This window comes from Phocoena phocoena, chromosome 9, assembly GCF_963924675.1.
Source record: "Phocoena phocoena chromosome 9, mPhoPho1.1, whole genome shotgun sequence".
NCBI classification, from domain to species: Eukaryota; Metazoa; Chordata; class Mammalia; order Artiodactyla; family Phocoenidae; genus Phocoena; species Phocoena phocoena.
Window position 1 is genome coordinate 87,080,278 of NC_089227.1, and position 22,725 is coordinate 87,103,002.

The 22,725-nt window shown below is 39.0% G+C and overlaps 1 protein-coding gene across 1 annotated transcript in view; it reads left to right on the forward strand.

The window, feature by feature from the left end:
• Positions 1-22,725, forward strand: part of EXOC4 (exocyst complex component 4) — an 822,005-nt gene that overhangs the window by 574,033 nt on the left and 225,247 nt on the right. The window contains exon 11 of the mRNA XM_065883517.1: positions 11,673-11,892. Within this exon, the coding sequence (XP_065739589.1) occupies positions 11,673-11,892 (220 nt within the window). The remainder of the gene's footprint in view (positions 1-11,672; positions 11,893-22,725) is intronic.

The following is a 22,725-nucleotide window of genomic DNA, read 5'->3' on the forward strand; positions in this document are numbered from 1 at the left end:
AATACAAAGGAAAGGTTATTTTACTGTAAATAAGATAAATGAAAAGCATAAAAACAGAATTCCAGGCCTATTGGAAGAAGCAGGGTTATCATTTTATCTGTTTTATATCAGTAGTCCTTATTTACGTGATTTTTTTGTTTATAAAAAGATTGCTTAATATTAAGAGTTAGCATTTGGGTTCTTTCAATTTCTCAATTATATGCTTTAAAAATATAAATAGCTGTCATTATAAAGAAGCTTACTTCATTCTACCTAAAGTGCTTTTCAGTCTGGAGGGAACACTTAAATGTAGTCACAAATCACTTGCAATATACTCATGGTAAGATTTTTTAAAGTTAAATTTGTTTACAAGCCTGCAGAGCTCAAATTTTGTAGATAATATTCTTTTCTCCCTCTACTTAATGATTTTTCCCTCTTTTCTCCTCTAGTCCTAAGCATGAATTTCACTCGTTACAAATAGAGCACCCAAATCCCTTTTTATTTCATTAGTTCAGCAAATTGTCTCCTAGGGGTATGGACTGAGGCCATGATTGGGCTCTGCGATGATGAGCATATTTTGCACTTTTACCCAGAAAACCTTCAGATACAAAAGCCACAGAAAGTAGTTTACACTCAGCATGAACAATTACAGACTGTTGGGGGAGACTCTTCCTGATGTGCCGGTGACTTACTCCCATGAATTAAGAGGCAAATGTGCTCCAAAGTGCCTTAACCTTTATGGATTTTTCTTCGGTTTTCATGTTCCACTGATTTATGGTCTTAAATATGCCTGTTGCTGCTGTTTCTGAATGAGTCCCTTGTAAATCATTTCTAAATGATCTTTTTCGAGTCAGATAATCTGAGTCAGTTGAATATATCTCCAGTCAATTCCTCTGAGGCTTCTTTCCTTCTTGGCCCAAGTTATTTTCAGTTTGCTCTGTGCCTTAAATGTCATATCCGAGAGTAGTTGACTAAGTAAGAAATATGTTGTAAAGGAGCCATATTTGCTGGGCAGCTGCTTTTTTTTTTTTTGCGGTACTCAGGCCTCTCACTGTTGTGGCCTCTCCCGTTGCGGAGCACAGGCTCTGGACGCGCAGGCTCAGCGGCCATGGCTTACGGGCCCAGCCGCTCCACGACATGTGGGATCCTCCCAGACCGGGGCACAAACCTGTGTCCCCTGCATCGGCAGGCGGACCCACACCCACTGCGCCACCAGGGAAGCACTGGGCAGCTGCTTTTTGCACTGAGTTGTGTCCAGCCTTTGCCTGGCCTCACTTGAGTTTGATTCCAAAGGCCCATTTACCTGAGTACAGCTAACTGGACATAGTTCTTTGTGCAAGGATGGGCTTGTGTCCAAGAATGGATTTTACTCTGGGCTGTAGATTGATTTTTTTCATAACCAGTTAAGGATGGTAGGGATTTTGAGAGTTCTGTGTTCTCATAAAAGCCCACTATTTCCCTTAGAGTGATGTGAAGGAAGAGCACACAGGACTCTTATGAGTACTGCTTGACATCTTTTCACATGGGCCCATATTTCTCCAGAAAAGTTCTGCATTTGGCAGTCAGTGTTTCATTCTCCTTCTGGCTCTGAAGATTATTTGTTTATTGCATTTGAGGGAAAATGTGCATTTTTTTTTTTTGTCTCCTCATAACTAATGTGTCATTCAGGCTATAGGGTGGTGGTTAGTGCTGTTGTTTGCTATCTTCCCATAAAACCAAAACACAAAATCAGTTTCAGAAAATTCAAATTCAGAATTCTGGCTTTTAAAGCATAAAATTATTTATTCGTGTCTTTGTCATAAATAGTGCATCACTGTTTATTGCTAATTAAGTTTTTCATGTAGATATTTGTAAATATCTGTGTCCTGGGACATTATTAAATGTACATATATTAAACTTGACCATGAGAATGGTGACATAGGGACTTACTTTTGAATAGGCTTGACAACTTAAGCAGAGCTCCTATAGGCCTGTAAATGTCTCATAAATTTTCACATAGAAACCTTGAACTAAATGAAAGGGAGGAGATGGTTCAGATTTTTTTTAATGTCTTTAAAGCCATTATACAGTAGAAGAGATTCAGAGCTTCTCGGTGGAGGTAAGCATGGTACATCTCTGCAGAGAGGCAAGACTGGATTAGAAGTTACTTTAGTGGAAATGATATATCGTAAGATTCTGCAGAACGTAGGAGTTCAGAGGGATAAATCACACATATTTACTGGTTCTAATACATGGGATCAGGAGAAAAATCCCAGGCCTATCAGGTAAATATTTTGTGTATATGATTCACCCCAAACTACCAAAACATGTGTGTGGTAATATGACAAAATCAGGAAAAATCAAAGTGAAAAGAATTAAAATATTTTATGTTTAAAATATTTTAGATAATGATATACATTATATACAAAAGTATACATCAAAAACAGAATTCAGAAAGAGAAATTAAGGAAACACTCCCATTTACCACTGCAACAAAAAGAATAAAATACCTAGGAATAAACCTGCCTAAGGAGGCAAAAGACTTATACTCAGAAAACTATGAAACACTGATGAAACAAAGCAAAGATGACATAAACAGATGGAGAAATGTACCATGTTCTTGGATTGGAAGAATCAATATTGTGAAAATGACTGTACTACCCAAAGCAATCTACAGATTCAGTGCAATCCCTATCAAACTACCAATGGCACTCTTCACAGAATTAGAACAAAAAAGTTTACAATTCGTATGGAAACACAAAAGCCCCCGAATAGCCAAAGCAATCTTGAGAAAGAAAAACAGAGCTGGAGGAATCAGGCTCCCCAACTTCAAACTATACCACAAAGCTGTAGTAATCAAGACAGTGTGGTACTGGCACATAAACAAAAATATAGATCAATGGAACAGGATAGAAAGCCCAGAGACAAACCCATGAACACTTGGTCACCTAATTTACGACAGAGGAGACAAGAACATACAATGGAGAAAAGACAGCCTCTTCAATAAGTGGTGCTGGGAAAACTGGACAGCTACATGTAAAAGAATGAAATTAAAATACTACCTAACACCATACACAAAAATAAACTCAAAATGGATTAAAGAGCAATTATACTCCAATAAAGATGTTTTAAAAAATGGGTTAAAGACTTAAATGTAAGACCAGACACTATAAAACTCTTAGAGGAAAACATAGGAAAAACAGTCTTTGGCATTATCCACAGAAAGATCTTTTTTGACCCACCTCCTAGAGTAACGGAAATAAAAACAAAAATAAACAAATGGGGCTTAATTAAACTTAAAAGCTTTGGCCCAGCAAAGGAAACCATAAACAAGACAAAAAGAGGACCCTCAGAATGGGAGAAAATATTTGCAAATGAAACAACAGACAAAGGATTAATCTCCAAAATATATAAACAGTTCATGCAACTCAATATCAAAAAAACAAACAATCCAGTTAAAAAATGGGCTGAAGACCTAAATAGACATTTCACCAAGGAAGACACACAGATGGCCAAGAGGCACATGAAAAGATGCTCAGCATCACTAATTATTAGAGAAATGCAAATGAAAACTACAATGAGGTATCACCTCATGCTGGTCAGAATGGCCATTATCAAAAAATCTAGAAACAATAAATGCTGGAAAGGGTGTGGTGAAAAGGGAACCCTCCTGCACTGTTGGTGGGAATGTAAGTTAATACAACCACTATGGAAAACAGTATGGAGGTTCCTTAAAAAAACTAAAACTAGAACTACCATATGACCCAGCAATCCCACTACTGCGTATATACCCTGAGAAAACCATAATTCAGAAAGAGACATGGCACAGTGTTCATTGCAGCACTATTTACAATAGCCAGGACATGGAACCAACCTAAATGTCCATCGACAGATGAATGGATAAAGAAGATATGGCACATATATACAATGGAATATTACTCAGCCATGAAAAGAAATGAAATTGAGTTATTTATAGTGAGGTGGATGGACCTAGATTCTGTCATACAGAGTGAAGTAAGTCTGAAAGAGAAAAACAAATACCGTATGCTAACGCATATATATGGAATCTAAAAAAAAAATAAATAGTACTGATGAACCTAGTTACAGGGGAGGAATAAAGAGGTAGACATAGAGAATGGACTTTAGGACATGGGGTGGGAGGGCAAAGCTGAGGCGAAGTGAGAGTAGCATCGACATATATACACTACCGAATGTAAAATAGTTGGCTGGTGTGAAGCAGCAGCATAGCACAGGGAGATCGGCTCTCTGCTTTGTGATGACCTAGAGGGATGGGATAGGGAGGATGGGAGGGAGGCTCAAGAGGGAGGGGATATGGGGACATGTGTATGCATATGGCTGATTCGCTTTGTTGTACAACAGAAACTAACACAGTATAGTGAAGCAATTATGCTCCAATAAAGATCTATTAAAATAAATAAATAAATAAAGCCTTAGTATAATAGATATCACTGAAGAAAAAAAAACAAACAGAATTACCAATAAACAGTGACATTGTTTGTGAGAGAGCCATGAATGAATTCCTTGTACTCCAAAAGCCAGAATTCTGAATTTGAGTTTTCTGAAATTTGTACCCTTAATTTTGTATTTTGGTTCTATGGAAAGACTTTATTTCCTCCTGACTGGATTCAGGTTATGCATTTTTGGCAAGAATATCAAAGAAGTGTTGCTGTATTCTTCTCTGCATCATGTCATATGGCACATGACGTCAGTTTGTCCCATTACTGATAATGTTGGCCGTAGAATTTTTTAAACTACTAGGCTGTGAATATAAGGAATACTTATACACTGTGAGCAAGTATTTTCATTCAACTGAATATTGCTGTCATTGCAACTTCTAAAATACAGTACAGATCCTCTGTGTTCAAGAATACTTCCAGCTGGTGGCAGCCATAATTTTTGGCTGAGATGAAATGGAAGAAATGGAGCTTTACAATAAGATGGAATTTGTGTTGAGGAGTCTGGGTTAAGGAATGGGCTTGGGAAGCTTGAATGAAATTTTAATTAGTATAATTTTCCTGGATAGAAATCAAATCAGTATAAAAATTTTGAAAATACTGGGTCAGGTGTGAGTACTGTGTGTTCATGTATGCATTCCAAAGGACACATACTTGCCATAAGAAAGAGTAAATTTAAAATATAGGTACTGCATATGTACAGATTTTTGGAGGCCCACTGGTTGATGATAATCTGACAATAAAATCTTTGGTGAAATATTTACAAATGGCAACATTAGAATTTAGGAAATAAGATCCATGCTGTAGACTTTCAAAGGCAGTAAAAATAGGTTGCCTACACTCTTTATGTGTTTTTTGGTCTATCCTACTCTACAGGTTGAGGTTTGGGAGCCTGATCTGAATAAGTTTCTTCAAAATCCTATGATTAGATACTCCTCCTATAGCATTATGTAGATCCTCCTCTTTGATTCTCATTCTCTCTCTTTCCATATACACAGATGTACCTGCGCTTTGTGTCTGCCTTCTCATCATTTACAGGGATAGGAAATCCCTAGTGTGAAAGCACTTCATAAGATTAGATAATACCCTTTTGACAGGGTTCCATCTGTGTTCCATCTTAACTTTGAAGTGTTTTCTTTCCTAATGAGATTCTCTCCACTGTTCAAAATTCAATGTTTTCTTACTTCCATAAAGCTGATTAGGAGCATTGTTGGAAAAACAGGGCTTTTTGACGAATCTCCTCTGTACCCGTGACTGACTCTCCTATCTCCCATTCAACAGATTACTTTTACGGTTCTTAATAGGGGAATGGATACATGCAGCATACTTTGGGAATCCGGGGGAAATAAAATATAGAGTAGCCCATGGAAAACGATGAGGAGCTACTCTCAGTATTTTTTTTTTTTTTTTTTTTTTTTTTTTTTTTTTTTGCGGCACGCGGGGCTCTCACTGCTGCGGCCTCTCCCGTTGCGGAGCACAGGCTCCGGACGCGCAGGCTCAGCGGCCATGGCTCACGGGCCCAGCCGCTCCGCGGCATGTGGGATCTTCCCGGACCGGGGCACGAACCCGCGTCCCCTGTATCGGCAGGCGGACTCTCAACCACTGCGCCACCAGGGAAGCCCTACTCCCAGTATTTTAACATGTAGAAATAATTCAACAGAAGCAAAATGAAGATGTTCACTGTAGGATTATCTGTAATAAAACCAGGAAGCAGCATTAATGTTTCTTAATAGATGTTTGGGTTAATAATGTATTGATGGAATGAATCTTACAATTATGAGTATTATCCTCTGTGAAAGGGTAAATATGAAGTACTGTGAACAACCATATTGCATAAAGCAAAAAACAATGTGAGAAGGTGGGCAAGGACTAGAGAATACTCTTTCAGTCCAAGGCATCTGTGCTGGAGATATGGATTAATTTTCTTTCTTTCTTTTTCTATGAATCTTTTATTTGGACCTCCAGTCCAAATCCTTGGGAGAAGGGCATTATTTATCGGAGAGGTCACGCCCTAGTTTTAGGAACTATGGGGTGAAATTAAAGGAGCTATTAATTTTATTCAACACTGCATTCACCAGTTATTTCCTGAGAACCTACTGTGTAGCAGCCGTAGACTAGTACTAGGCACTGAGGATACATCAGTGAGAAATTTACACTTGTCCCCTGGCCACGTGGGGCTTTGGTCATTCCTACATCTGTGTGTTGCTGAAATAGTCAAAGTAATAATCTAATGGCCCATATTGCCAATTACAGATAATTGCATGGGAAAGTAAAGGAGCAAGTGAAAAAAATCACAGAATAGTCACACTTTGCTCTAGTCTCCAACCTCATCAGGATTTATGTACTGACAGTAATTATACAAATAGCAGCAGCCACCACTTAATTAGCAGTTAACTTTATGTCAGCCTCTGTGCTGAGTGCTTAACTTTTGTTTCCTTATTTAATCATCAAAACAAATCCTGCGTGTTATATCCATTTTTACAGAATACACAAATAAGATGAAGAGAAGCTAAGTAATCTGCCCAAGACTATACACTCAAAATCCAGACCCAGGAGTACCTACTTTACGTGTCTTGCCCTTGGCCACTCCACTTCCCTAAACCTTTCCTCTCTGCGGTGACTGTGAGTGTGATTCGCCTCCTGGATGTCTAGGAAAGTTCTTATTCTGTGTCCTTCCTGCCCAAGAAAGGGCATTTTGCCATTTAATGTGATCGCTTCTCATTTTTTCCAGAGAAAAGAAGAGGCTGGTGAGACAGCCCTAATTTTTCTGTTTCTTTCTCTTCTGCATGTTTTATGCCTTCTGAACAGTGAGGACCCTCACAGCTCCCAAAGCAGATTTGGAAACATGTTGAATGGGTCCCCTCAAGTTAGAGATGACACCATCAACCTGAATGTGTCATTTTAGACTGATGCGTGTGCTTTAGGGAATAAATGATTTGTATTCGAAAGAGATCATTCAGCTGAAAGTAATGGGATCGCCTCCATCCGTGCTGCTCAGAGCAGTTTCATGTTTTAGGGGCACCAAAGCCAAATAAGGGACTAGAAAAAAAGAAAAAGTGGATAATTGAGAGCCTCTGTCACTTTGTTTAGGAGCAGGTTAACTACTAAAAATCTCCTCCTAATAACTGGTAAAGATTTTGGAAATGCAAGAAGTACTTCTGCTCAGAAAACTCTTCTTCTAAGTCCCATTGAAAAGAATAAATAGCATTTCTGATGATTGGTATATTTACTTGTTATTAAATTAATAACTGGTTGTCTTTCAGAGTCAGACCAAGGGGACCAAGATGCCCCTGGGTGGATGGTTTCTCTGGGGGTTAGATGAGATCAGAAGGAGGCAACATAGTACGATGTGGTATTTGGAGATCTTAAAATTATAGCCATGGTTAACTATGTACTCTTTATTTCATCATTTTTTTCCTGGCTTCTTCTACTCATTCTCTTCTTAAAGATTTATTATATCTTGTTTTGGGTCAGGCTTTTATTTCCCTTTCCATGTTGATTACATCAATTAAGAAACCTCATTGCTGTTTGTCATGGCTTCTCAATTTCCACTTTCCTGGGTGATTGTGATAATCCCCTGTGTTCTCCTTCCTTCCCCCCACCCCCCGCCTCCGCATGCCACAGAGGTTAATGGAATGTTTCACTGGTGATACGGAAGAACAACCATAATGTATTTATTTATTAAGTAAAGGAAACTCTTAATTAGGTTAAACGGCTAAACTTAAGGAACATTTATACACCAAACTTTAAATGTGGTCTAATTGGAAAGCAATTTATAAAATATAGTCTTTGATAAATGTCGATCATTTTTACACTAATTTAATTTTATTTGAGTAGCTAATATATTCACAGTTTTTAAAACAATCAAATGATTATAAAAAGTTAAAATTGAAAAGTATATTCCCAGTCCTCTGCCAGGCCCCACCACCATCCCTTCTTCCTGTAGGTACTCACTTTTACTAGTTTTTTGTGAATCCCTCCAGGATGTCTTTATAGTAAACTAAATAAATGAGGTTATGTAATTCTTATATGCAGGTCACTGTAGTAAATATGAACACTGCTAAATACCTTGCTTTTCTCACTTAATATACATCCTAGAGATCTTTTCACGTTGGTGCATCAAAAGCTTCCACGTTTGAGAGTTGGGGCTGCTGCCCAGTATTGCAAAATGTGTAGATTCACCATAATTTATTTAACTGATCTCTCATTGATGGATTTTTTGCATTGTTTCCAGTCTTTTGCCATAAAAACAGTGCTACACTGATCTCTGTACCCTGTACATAGATCATCTCATCCATATTTAGATAACAGCTGTCGGAAGAATTTCCCAGAAGTGGGATTTCTGGGTCAAAGGAAATGCATTTGTAGTTTTGGATGATAGTGCCAATTTGCCCTTCATGAGGGTTGTAACGTTTTTCACTCCCATCAGCAATATATGAGAATGGCTCTTTGTCCACACTTAAACCGACAGTGTGTTTTCAAACTTTTGGAATCTGGCTGATGCATGGGTATAAAAAATGGTATCTCACAATGGAATATTACTCAGCCATAAAAAGAAATGAAATTGAGTTATTTGTAGTGAGGTGGATGGACCTAGAGTCAGTCATACAGAGGGAAGTAAGTCAGAAAGAGAAAAACAAATACCGTATGCTAACACGTATATATGGAATCTAAAAAAAGAAAAAATGGGGCTTCCCTGGTGGCACAGTGGTTGAGAGTCTGCCTGCCAATGCAGGGGACGCGGGTTCGTGCCCCGGTCCGGGAAGATGCCACAGAGCGGCTGGGCCCGTGAGCCATGGCCGCTGAGCCTGCGCGTCCGGAGCCTGTGCTCCGCAACGGGAGAGGCCACAACAGTGAGAGGCCCGCGTACCGCAAAAAATTTTTTTTTAATTAAAAAAAAAGAAATAGAAAAAGAAAAAATGGTTCTGAAGAAACTAGGGGCAGGGCAGGACAGGAATAAAGATGCAGATGTAGAGAATGGACTTGAGGACACGGGGAGGGGGAAGGGTAAGCTGGGACGAAGTGAGAGAGTGGCATGGACATATATACACTACCAAATGTAAAATAGATAGCTAGTGGGAAGCAGCCGCATAGCACAGGGAGATCAGTTCGGTGCTTTGTGATCACCTAGAGTGGTGGAATAGGGAGGGTGGGAGGGAGGGAGACACAAGAGGGAAGAGATATGGGGATATATGTATATGTATAGCTGATTTACTTTGTTATAAAGCAGAAACTGACACACCATTGTAAAGCAATTATACTCCAATAAAGATGTTAAAAATAAATAAATAAATAATAAAAATACATTACCAAAAAAATGGTATCTCAGTATAGTTTACTTTTCCTTTTTCTCATTATGAATGAAGTTAAAACTTTTGGTGTGTTTAATGGTCACTTACTGTAAATCGTCGTTTCATGTCTTTTGATCATTTTTCTACTATGTTCTTTGGTTTTTTTACTGTCATCTGTGACATGAGTTGCACGTATATATTCCCAGTTAGTCATTCATTTTTTTGTCTTTATTGCATGTGATTCTGTTTCATTTTATTTCGCTTCTACACTTTTGAGGAAAATTTAAAGTACAAGGCCACTCTTACTTTGCAAAGCATTGTGGAACTGTAAAACTCACCATGCAAAGCAATATTAATCAATGGGAAAAATCACAATTGTTTCATGACTTTAAAATTTTTTGTGAAAACATTAAAAATTCTCTACTGTCAGTTACAAATATATACAGAAATGAAAAATAGAACTAATATGTATTCATACACTGTAACATTAGAAACACTGAGAATTAAAGTGCTTTCTTCGTAAATCTTACCAAGAGTAATTTGAACAGTGCTTGCCACCTTCTTTTTGGGTACTTTATGATACACAGTGAGCATCTTTTCTGTGCGTTGGTGAAATGTCATACTTCCTTCTCAGTTTAGATCAGCTGCCAGCATTTTATTCTTTGCTTTTCAATGTCGTGAAACATCTCCAAGGGTTCCTTTAAGGTAACATTTTTTGCCTACATCCCTTCCTCTGGGATGTCTTCATCTCTTTTATCACAATCATTTTCTCTTTTAAGGTCAGTAAGTTCACCTTTACTCTGGCTGCAGATAACTCTCAAATGGAGCCAGTGTCGATGTTCCCAGGGTCAGTTATTTCTTCTGTAAATCCATTTACATTCAGTTCAAATTTCGCTCCCAGTGTTACTTTCAGGGGTTTTTTTCCCCTGTACTTTTAGGTGTTTGGGCCAATTCATTTTTTCAGTTATCCATTTTTGTAAACTGTCACATGGGTCTATCACTGAGAGACAAAGAGACAACACAGCTACACACTTTGCTGTCGGTCCATGAACGGCGTAACGGATGTGCAGTGACCAATCACTGCTTGACTCTGAAAGAAGTGACATGTTTGATCATTGATTATGATAAACATTAATTATTTACATAGAGATTTCTAGATTGAAGCCCTAGAGTTTGTACTTCATGCCATTACTCACAGTTAACATACTGTGGTAACTGGAATTCAAATCTTGTTGTACTGGTGTTATTCACTAAACTTTAGTTAAACTTCCATTTGAGCATATCAGAACCATGAAAGCAGGAGCTGCCAGTGTAGAAAAGTACAAAGAATAACATAACAAATATCTGCATACTCATCTCTGAGTTTTGACAGTTAACTTTCTGCTATGTGTGCTTTAAGTGTTTTTAATAAAGGAAATTGATCATTACAAATAAGGTTAAAGTTCTCCTTTGCCCCCACCTCCCATCCTGTTTCCTTTCATAACCTCCCAACAGCATCATAAATTTAAATATTATCCTTTCTTTTTCTCTCTTTTTAGAAGTTCTATCTACACGTATAAAGATCCTAATAAGAAATATGCAGTATTTGGGATGTACTTTGCATCATAATTTGGTTTTTTGTGTATCATGCTTTCTTTTGCTTCTTATATTCTTATTTCCTTCTCGAATTAATAAAAAATATTTTTGTCCCTCCTCTTTTCCCCCTAGTGTGGCATTTTTGTTTCTGTTTCATCCTATTTCTATTGAATAAGTGAAATAACTTGTGTTAGAAAAAACTCATATGTAGATGGAAAATAGAGTGACCTGCTCTTGTTGAGAATTCTGGTAATTTCCCCACATCTCTCCATGGAAGCAGCAAAAGCCAGAGATACCCATGTGTGTTTGGTCATATTTCTGTAGCTATCTTTCTGATACACTTAACAGTGGTTGCGCTCTGTTTGTCTTTCAGATTCATTCAGGAGATAGAGCACGCCCTGGGACTTGGCCCAGCCAAACAGTGTCCTCTTCGAGAGTTTCTCACCGTGTACATCAAAAACATCTTCCTCAGTCAGGTCTTGGCTGAGATCAACAAGGAGATTGAAGGAGTCACGAAAACATCTGACCCCCTGAAGATCCTAGCTAATGCAGACACCATGAAAGTGCTGGGGGTGCAGCGGCCTCTCCTACAGGTAATCACATCCTTTGAACTTACTATTTTTATCTGCAGTTTTCATTGACTTGGCAAGAGTCACAAATTGAAAAAAGAAGGAGAAGAGTTACCATCTGTTTCTATATTCATCAGGGACAAAACAAGAGGAAATAAATTAAACAGGCACCAGGGAAATTAAGGACTAGTGTAGAGATAATGGAAATTCCTGAAGATCTTTAAGAAAAAAGTGGTTAGCTTTGAATATGGGAGATGGTGAGTCTCATTAACATGCAGGCAACTCCTCATTATTGGCCTGGAATTTGTCCTTGAAAAGAACTCTCTTTCCAATGGTGAATGCATCCTGGAGTAGAAGGACTTATAGGAAGGAAGTTATTCTGCCTAACCTCAGTTACCAACAGTAAACCCTCTGTACCATTTGAGGGCTGACTTACCGTATATAACTCGGCTAGCTCACAGTGAATTTGAACCCACCCAAAAAACTGGCTTTTAAAAGTCAGATCATTTATTAAGTGATGATCATCTTAATACAAAAATTTTACTTTCATTGTATAAAGAAATGGTTTCTGGACAACAGAAATAAGATAATTTGTCAGATGTATGGATTAATAGACTTGAGGTGTTTGTTTTATATGCTTTAAGCCAGTGACTTAGAGGTAAATATAAGACTGAAAGAAAATTACTATGAATTTCAATTCTGGCTATACGTTAATTATTATTACACTGTAATTGAATCATTATAGTGTTTCTTCATTTAAGAGAATGATGGGTACAATAGCATAGTTTTATGTAAGTTGCATGGTATGAGGATATCTCAAAATGTAGAAGACTTGAGATCTTCAAAGAGAAGTTCTATAAGTGATATATATATATATATATATATATATATTTGCTTCGGTTGCCTGCCTTTACCTGCTTTTATATATGTCTTCCTTTGTACATTAGAATTCATAGAAATGCTGGCCCTTTCATAGGGAAGTGTCCTAGTTGTGAGCTTTCTTTTATAAGCAAATTCGTTTATGGTATTGAGAAAATAGAACAGAGGCATTCACTTCTACCAGAACTTGAACAGTAGCGTCACACCCAGGAAAGTGTTCATTTGCATTGCCTGAGTTTATGTTAGATGTGTTCCTAGTGAGGATCTGTACTGAGTATGGGATGCAGAGAAGGGAGAATAGCAAAGGCATGCGCTCACTCATCCCATCCCTCTGCTGGATTACTCTTCCACTGGCTCTTTGCATGGCTGGCATCTTCTCTTGGTGCCTGTTCAAACGTCCCCTCCACAGGGAAGCTTTTCCTAACTATCCTGCCTAAGTAGGTCCCCTTCCTTGGTTATTCTCCATCCCCCCCCCCGCCCCCACCTCCTGCTCCGAATCTGTCTGTTCTCAACACTGAAGCCAAACTATGAACTATGTCACCAAAACTCCCTTGCCAATGACTTTTGATCAGGTTCTGCCAATAGGAAGCACTAGCAGGAGATTGGAGGGTAAAAGGAGAAAGAGGTTGGGTTCTCATCTCCTTCCTTTCCACTTTGGATCATAGTTTTGGCTTTGGGTGCCTCCCTCTGTAACCAGAGGTCCTGCCAGGCGACACTTCCTGTATGGCTTCAGCTCTCACTGGACGCTGGTAATACCATCTCTCCTCCTTGGCCCTTGATGATAGCTTTCTGCTGTTACTGGTCTCTGGGTGCCTCAGCATCCTTTGTTGCTTCTTTCAGTGCTGCCTGTACCTCTGTCAGTCATCTTTTCATTAATATTTCTTCAGTTAGTCATCTGAATGGAATTCTGTTTTTTGTTAGGATCATGAATAGATCTCCCCAGTTAGTCACTATTTTAACATTTTCATTTTTTTCCTTCTTAGCACAACTATAATCATTTATTTTCTAGCTTGTTGATTGCCTATCTTTTCCCACTAGAAATTAAGTTCTAAAAGTATAGTAACAGTATCAGGCAGTAGGAAGACACTCGATAGTTTGTTGAATGAATGTTTATGTGTGTCGGTGGGTGGGTGGGTGGACGGATGGATGGGTGGATGGACACAGTGAATAAATTTTGAGAGTCTTAACTGCAGAGTCAGAGTGGGAAGATGAGAAAGAGAGTCACAAAAACTTGTTTACATTTACCTTATGTCTGACAATATCATTAACATCCTCTCCATCAGAAAACCTCTCAGTATGTATATCCCTCAAGTGTCATGCTGTATGCTGTACAGAGCAACTTTAATACGCTTAGTGTACTAAATGTAAAAGAAATAATGCACTACAGAGTGAATCTGGGAACTAAAGATGCTGGCTCATTAAACATGAAGATTTTCACCTTGAGTAACAAAGAGATTAAAACTCCACTAGTTGGCTACAGTCTGGGCCATGTCAGGGCCACACACTGCTGGCTAAATGGCATCTCTGGGCAGCCTACCGCTGTGCTTGTCAAGTCACTCATAACCTCATCACCAGCCATTTGTACATGTTACTACACCTCTTGTTCTTTAAGTCAGTTACTCCGTTCTGAGGCTCTGTAAGAACTCCAACTTTACCTCTTCTCTCTTTGACCTTGTCAAGATATGATAGTTATATGTAAGTGAGTAAGTCTTAAAACTAAGGCCATGCAAGTTATCAACCTCCAAATATGTTTACAGAGCCCAAACACCTGCTTTCTTATTTGGTTATTTTGTTGTCCTCTCTTTCTTCATAAAAATTTTATGAGAATGCAAATTAGTTAGACCATATCAGTAAATTTGTTTAATATTGTCAGTTATGAGGTTACAAAAGCAAGTGAAGAGGTGGTTATTTTCCTTTCCCATCTTGAGAAAGTCTCTTGCTTTGTAATGATTGTAAATTGTTTTCAAACATAATTTCCCATGCTCAAATTTCAATGTTTCTTAAATGTGTTTCAGTGTCACCTTGATATTTTTATTCTCAGCTAGTTATACGTAACTAAAGAAAAATAATGGAGAAATTGTTCTCAACCATTTTAGCTGAGAATACAAAACAATTGTTAAGAAGGGAGCTTGAAGAAATATATGTATGTGTGAGAAATGCAGGCGGGTTAAGTATTCAATTACATGTCCTTCAAAGTCATTCCCTCTGCTAGACTGTTGTTTGGTCACAGAGTGGAAAGGATCGTGCCTTTCCCCGGAGGCAGCACCCAGTGTCATGAAGCATCAGCCCAACTGGATTCTCCACAGAGAGTGGACAGACAGCTGTCTCAGTGCTGCTTCCATCTACTTATCTGATGATGTGCAGACGCAGAAAACCCCAGGACATTTTGTCCTTTCCTCTTTGAAATGACATTGGTCAGGATAGACAGTCGGTTATAAGGGGGCATTTACTTGGGCAATAATGTAGTTTTGCACTGGTAGTTTTACTTTCTAGGCACAGAATTCATAGGAGGGAAGGAAGGAAGGAAATAGGAAGGAAGAAATTACAAGCACCATTTTATAGGTGAAACAACTGTGCAGATACCCAAAGTGATAGAGCAGCATGGTACTAGGAGTAACAGTGGAAGTCTAATGGTGGTAATGATAGCATTCATGATAGTAAACAGTAGTAATGGTGACAACTAACACTTTAAAACATCTACTGTGAGCCGGACACTACTGAGCGCTTTATTTGTATTGACTTGTAAATGTTTTATATGCATTGACAACAGCTTTGTGAAGGTGGCATTCTTATTATAAGGAGGAAACTGAGAAACAATGAAATTAAATAACTTGCCCATCCATAGTCACCTAGCTAGCAACGCTAGAACTGTAATTCAAACCCAGACGACCCAACCCTGGACCCCATGCGCTAACCTATTTGTTACTAGTCTGCTATGAGATGGGCAGAGTTTGAGAGTAAGCATTTAGACACTTTTTTTTTTTTTTTAAGCAATTTGACATTGTCTGTTGAACCTAACAGTAAAAAATTGGGACTTGTGTTTTTATCACCGGGTTTTTAAAATTTTCTTTTTTCTAGTAATTCATTTTAATTTATTTTATAAAAGTATACATCTGTGACAGGCTGGGGGGATGGGGGAGAGTTTGGAACCAGACTCTCACCATAGCCAGAGATGTACTGCTCTAAATCCGTATATTGCCTCACAGGAGTAGAAGTGTAAAACCAACCGTCTTTCTTGCCTCGGCGTCTAAACCACTTTCCAGCAGATGGAATAGCTCAGATATTTGTTACAGATGGTTCCCTCCTAAATCCCCAGCTCCTGCAACCATGCCTGCTACAGAGAAAGCAATGTTGAATAAATGGCTGAGTGAATGAAAATGAATGAATGAATGAATGATGACTTCCTTAGTACAAGGACATGGGTGTGCGTGTTTTGCCCCCATAGTGTAAGATTCATGGTCTTGGGTTTAAGATTCATGACAATGTTTAAATTAAAATGTCACAGCTCTTATGCCTCTGATGCTCTCAGATAGAAGCAGGATGGACTATACTTCATGCTCTTACCATCTGCGAGGCCTCTATTACCATCACTTTTTCTGCAAAATGGCTCCATCCATTGCAAGACAAAGTATACTGATTCAAATTAAAGATTAAAGAAAGTATACTGATTCAAATTAAAGAAATCCATTAAGAGAAATTCCTCATTTCTCTTGAGTCAGATCTTCTGGCATTCCGGACATGGAGCTATGGAAACAATTGATTGTTTGAAGTGGATACTCCCTCATGCCTTATATGTAACAGGCATCTACCAGCTGTTCATTTATCAGACATGGGGAAAAATTCCCTCAGTTCCCTAGTTTATCACTGTTTGGGGGATGTAATTTATTCTTCTTTAGTATCTCCACCCAAAAAAGGGGAGGGGGGACTAATGCTTAAGTATTTTAATCCCTTACCTATCACATAGCTGAATGGACATCTGTATGAACAAAAACTACAAGTAAAGTTTTTTCCCCTACCTCCCAATGGAATACCCGGTATCCTTGTTACTTAGTGGTCTGTGGACGGGAACATCAGACCTCTGAGTCAGAATCTGCATATGTACGGCATCCCCAGGTGAGTTGTATGTACATAAGATTTTGAGAAGCACGGCCTTGTACCAGTGCAACACCAGGTGTGATCCATGGATGGGCAGCATCCACGTCACCCGAGCTTGTGGGAAATGCAGATTCCGGAACCTCACTCCACTCCAGGATGGGGTGCAGGAATCTCTGGTCTAACTAGCCCTCTAGTTGATTTTAATAGAGACAGCACTTTTAGAAGCATTGTCTTAATACCAGCGTTTCCAGCCGGAGGTTAGGAAATGGGGCTCTAACACTCTGGACTCGTAGCCTTGAGACAAACAACCGTAGTTAACTTCAAAAAGCTATTCAGCTTTGTTTCATACAGGCACAGAAATTGTAAAAACAATATTTGCAGCAGCAGCAGCGGAAGCTGCTTCCTAGTCTAGCACGTTGCTGAATTTTGCAAAGTTCTTTCTAGACACAGGATGAGACTACGTTTTCTGGCTCATGTAGGGCAATGTGAGACAGAGACAGCTTTCCTAATGCTTTGGCTTCTGTTCCCCCATCATTGGAGGAAAAAAAAAAAAAAAAACCATAAGCTGTGCAAGTCAAATTTTCGGCAATCTTGAAACATTTAAAGCATATTTTCATTTTCCTCATTGCCCCAGTATGTGTCAGAGCACGTCTGAGAAGTCAGATGGTTAGAGGTGGCCTGCAAACCCCACACTCTCATCTCTTCCTCATCCTCCTGTGCTTTTGCCGGCTACCTGGAGGGGTGTGGTTCTCAACAATACCCATTAGAATCACCCAGGAGCTTTCTGAACACACCTAGATCCCATCCCAGAGCTTTGGTTCAGTTGGTCAGGGGTGGGGCCTGGGCGTCCAGGTGTTATAAGCTGCCCAGATGATCCCAACATATGCAGCCCGAATTAGTGCCGCTGGCCTGGATCTTTCTACTCCATAGAATCAGTTATTGCCCTGAGAGGAAGTACAAAAAAATTATAATTGAGGCATTCTTTAATTCACTTAGGTTTGTAACAGAGGGCTCTGTTTCATACTTTTAATCAAGCTTGATCCATAAGTCTTAGAATCAGATACAAATAGATTGAAATCCCAGACATTTCAATGGATAATTTTGTGGTCAGGACCAAATTGCTAACCTCTCCGTACCTATTTCCTCCTCTATAAAACAAGAATAATAAAATCTGTGTCCTAGGAACACAGGCATCATTTCTAAGGTGTAGGCGGAGTAATGGTGGTAGAACACATCGCCTTCGTTGCCCGTGTCACAGACATCTGGACTTCAGCATTGCCCGCTGTTACCGGCTACCCGCCTGCTCCCTGACTCTCACCTTCATAGACTTCTGATTTGTACTGACGGTGCCTCTGCACCCCTGCCGTCTCTTTGTAGATTTCAGCCTGCATCTCCTCTTATCACTAACTTGCTGCTTACTCACTCCTGTTCTTTGTGCTCTAAGACCCACCTGTAACTTCTGTTTCCACTACCCTAGAGTGACAGCAGGAGATGGTATTGTTTCACTTCCTTTCTCTTTTTCCTGGACTTGCCCGCTGATCATTTGTTAGCAGCAGAGGCAACATGCAGTATTTATGACCATTAAAGCTACTATAGGCTTCCCTGGTGGCGCAGTGGTTGAGAGTCCGCCTGCCGATGCAGGGGACATGGGTTCGTGCCCCGGTCCGGGAGGATCCCACATGCCGCGGAGCGGCTGGGCCCATGAGCCATGGCCGCTGAGCCTGCGCGTCCGGAGCCTGTGCTCCGCAATGGGAGAGGCCACAGCAGTGAGAGGCCCGCGTACCGCCAAAAAAAAAAAAAAAAAAAGCTACTATGTTCGTTTCCTAGGGCAAACATAACAAATTGCCACAAACTAGGTGGCTTAAAAAGCAGAAATTGATGTTCTCATAGTTATGGAGGCGAGGAGCCACGTTCCCTCCCAAGGCTCTAGAGTAAGACCCTTCCCTGCTTCTTCCATCTTCTGGTGGTCCTGGTACTTCTTGACTTCTGGAAGCATAGCTCCAATCTCTGCCTCCATCCTAACATGGGCTTCTCCCATGTTCTCCATTTTTCCATTTCTGGCTCTTATAAGGACACTCTCATTGGATTTAGGGCTCACCTTAATCCAGTATGATCTCACCTCAACCCTAACCTTAATTCTATCTACAAAGACCCTACTTCCAAGTTAAGATCACATTCTGAGATTGTGTGTGGAATGTTGGGAGGACACTATTCATCCCACTACAGCTAATCATTGCAAGCAAATTATATAGAATGCAACATATTCAACTTGCTATATTTTCCTTGAAAACCCTCTGGCAGGAAGCAGTGTAGAAGTATTGCTGTTAAGACAATAGGGCCAAAGTGGTCTAAACTCTAGGTGTCAGGAAGGTTCCAAATGAAAGTTTTTGGTAGGTCGAGTGATCGCTGGAGCTCTGGTTAAGCCTTACTGAAAGTTGGTAGACACAGCTGCTCACACTGTAATGATGTGCCATTACACTGATGCCCAAGCCTGTTATTTCCCCAGCTAAGCCAAGGTACTGCCGGTAACCTCTTGTTGGTTTCCCAGGGGAGTGTGGCCAGCAGCAATAGCATATGGTTTCATCATATCAAATTATGTTAATATGAAGAACATTGGGTTTAAGTGGTATTTGCATCGCGGCCGGTTGTTGCCACTGCACTCCATGGTGCAGAATAGATTTAGCTTTTATTAGCCTAAATAGATTAGTCCTGTTTAAGGTCTGTAGGAAGTCATCATGAAAATCATTAAATGGAAAAAAGAGCTGATCAATTGATTTTTTTTTTTTCTCCCCTGTAAGCTCTGAGAGTTGGTGCTAGTGGTCTCACCGTGCTAAAATAAGTCTTAGAACCAAGATGCCTTGGGGTCTAATCTGATTCTTCAGTGTTTATCTAAACCGAAAGAAATACACAGTGTGGGGGTTTGATTTTCTTTAAATTTTACTTAATAAAGGTAAAATAAAAGTAAAATAAAATATTCACCAGCAATATTATTTGGGTTCTTCATGACACATGAAGGCCTCAAGTAACCAACCAACTAGTGGTTGCTTCAGGTTTTATCCAGGAAGATGCAGTAGAAGATGCCTTTGTTCTTGTCTTTGGTTGTTCAGATTGTCACTGTGGCTTTCAACACTCACCTGTCCACTTCTGAGACAGCTGAGCAAATTAAGTCTTTCAGTACTAATGGGGACTTTGGGAATCTCATAACATTCATCTGTGTCTTCAGATTCTTATCAAGTTGTGTTATTTTTGTATGATTAATTCTATTACTAGTTTAATACTTTTTATTTTTTGTAGAATTTTTGTTGTGATTCTTCATAGTCATTCAGGAAATGTAAATTTCATCATGGCATGGTGGGAAAAGCATATAAAATGGGGATCTGGTCTTGTCAATCCAGTGACCTTAGACAAGCCCAAGCCACTTATCTTCCCTGAACTTCACGTCCCTCATATAGAATGAGAATGATGCTAGCTCAAACAACCTCATAAGATTAAGGTGAAGAGTACAATGAGATCATGTATTCAGCAGGGTTTTCTGAACTGCTCTACATATTGAGTTGTTGTCTCATAATTGTTATTATTATTTATTGTTATTTATTATTATATTATTATTATTATACACCCACATAATCATTCAGAAAATCCATTAGCATCAAAGGGAATGATGCTTACACCTACAGAAATTAAAAATATTTCCTATTAAATGAAAGGCTTCACTAGTTTTTACCAATAGTTTGTTTCATACATGATTAGACAACCAACATAAGAATCCGGCAATTTTTTTTCCACAGTTTATGGTGAGAATACTTGAAACATCTAAAAAGACTGAAAAAAAAAACACCAGGATTCTACAGTTAACACTTTACTGAATTGGTTTCATAGCATAACCAAACCTGGTCATTTGAATTCTTTTTCAGCCATCCCAGAAATGAATTCCCAATCATTCCCTAAGCACTTTACCATGGTTTTTAATATCTTACTTAGGAAATCTGAACATAAAGGGAAATAAATTAAGTGGGAAAGTAGTTGCTTTGTTAAGAGTGTTCAATTTCTAAAAGTACCCATTCTGACGTTTCCTTTAAATGGTGTCATGGAACAGGCAATTGACCAACTCATGCTTGTGATTAATCTATAAGTACTGCCTTTACTGACATGATGCTACCAGGGAACTTGCCCTCATAACTGTTGATGAAAAAGGTTGTGAAGTGAGCAAATGAGAGGTGATTTTTATTTACAGGCAGAATAAGCACGTAATATGATCAACTTGAATTTTACAAATATCTTTATAGTCTTATCTCCAGATGGAGAAGAAATAGGACCTTGTCTCGTTGGCTGGTTTTCTTAGAAAATCCCTGGTTAACTAGACTTCTATCAGTAGCCTTCTGCAAATCAAGAAGACGAGGGGAGAAAAAGGGTGTGTGTGTGTGTGTGTGTGTGTGTGTGTAAACATATATATATTTCAACTAACTTCTTTTTATTTTAACATCTTTATTGGAGTATAATTGCTTTACAATGGTGTGTTAGTTTCTGCTTTATAACAAAGTGAATCAGTTATACATATACATATGTTCCCATATCTCTTCCCTCTTGCGTCTCCCTCCCTCCCACCCTCCCTATCCCACCCCTCTAGGTGGTCACAAACCACTGAACTGATCTCCCTTTGCTATGCGGCTGCTTCCCCCTAGCTATCTGTTTTATGTTTGGTAGTGTATATATGTCCATGCCACTCTCTCACTTTGTCACAGTTTACCCTTCCCCCTCCCCATATCCTCAAGTCCATTCTCTAGTAGGTCTGTGTCTTTATTCCCGTCTTACCCCTAGGTTCTTCATAACCTTTTTTTTTCTTAGATTCCATATATATGTGTTAGCATATGGTATTTGTTTTTCTCTTTCTGACTTACTTCACTCTGTATGACAGACTCTAGGTCCATCCACCTCAATACAAATATCTCAATTTCGTTTCTTTTTATGGTTGAGTAATATTCCATTGTACATATCTTTATCCATTCATCTGTCGATGGACACTTAGATTGCTTCCATGATCTGGCTGTTGTAAACACTGCTGCAGTGAACATTTTGGTACATGACTCTTTTTGAATTATGGTTTTCTCAGGGTATATGCCCAGTAGTGGGATTGCTGGTTGTATGGTAGTTCTATTTTTGTTTTTTAAGGACCCTCCATACTGTTCCCCATAGTGGCTGTATCAATTTACATTCCCACCAGTAGTACAAGAGGGTTCCCTTTTCTCCACACCCTCTCCAGAATTTACTGTTTGTAGATTTTTTGATGATGGCCATTCTGACCGGTATGAGATGGTATCTTGTTGTAGTTTTGATTTGCATTTCTCTAATGATTAATGATGTTGAGCATTCTTTCATGTGTTTGTTGGCAATCTGTATATCTTCTTTGGAGAAATGTCTATTGAGGTCTTCTGCCCATTTTTGGATTGGGTTGTTTGTTTTTTTGTTATTGAGCTGCATGAGCTGCTTGTAAATCGTGGAGATTAATCCTTTGTCAGTTGCTTCATTTGCAAATATTTTCTCCCATTCTGAGGGTTGTCTTTTGATCTTCTTTATGGTTTCCTTTGCTGTGCAGAAGCTTTACAGTTTCATTAGGTCCCATTTGTTTATTTTTGTTTTTATTTCCATTTCTCTAGGACGTGGGTCAAAAAGGATCTTGCTATGATTTATGTCATAGAGCGTTCTGCCTATGTTTTCCTCTAAGAGTTTGATAGTGTCTGGCCTTATATTTAGGTCTTTAATCCATTTTGAGTTTATTTTTGTGTATGGTGTTAGGGAGTGTTCTAATTTCATACATTTACATGTACCTGTCCATTTTTCCCAGAACCACTTATTGAAGAGGCTGTCTTTTCTCCACTGTATATT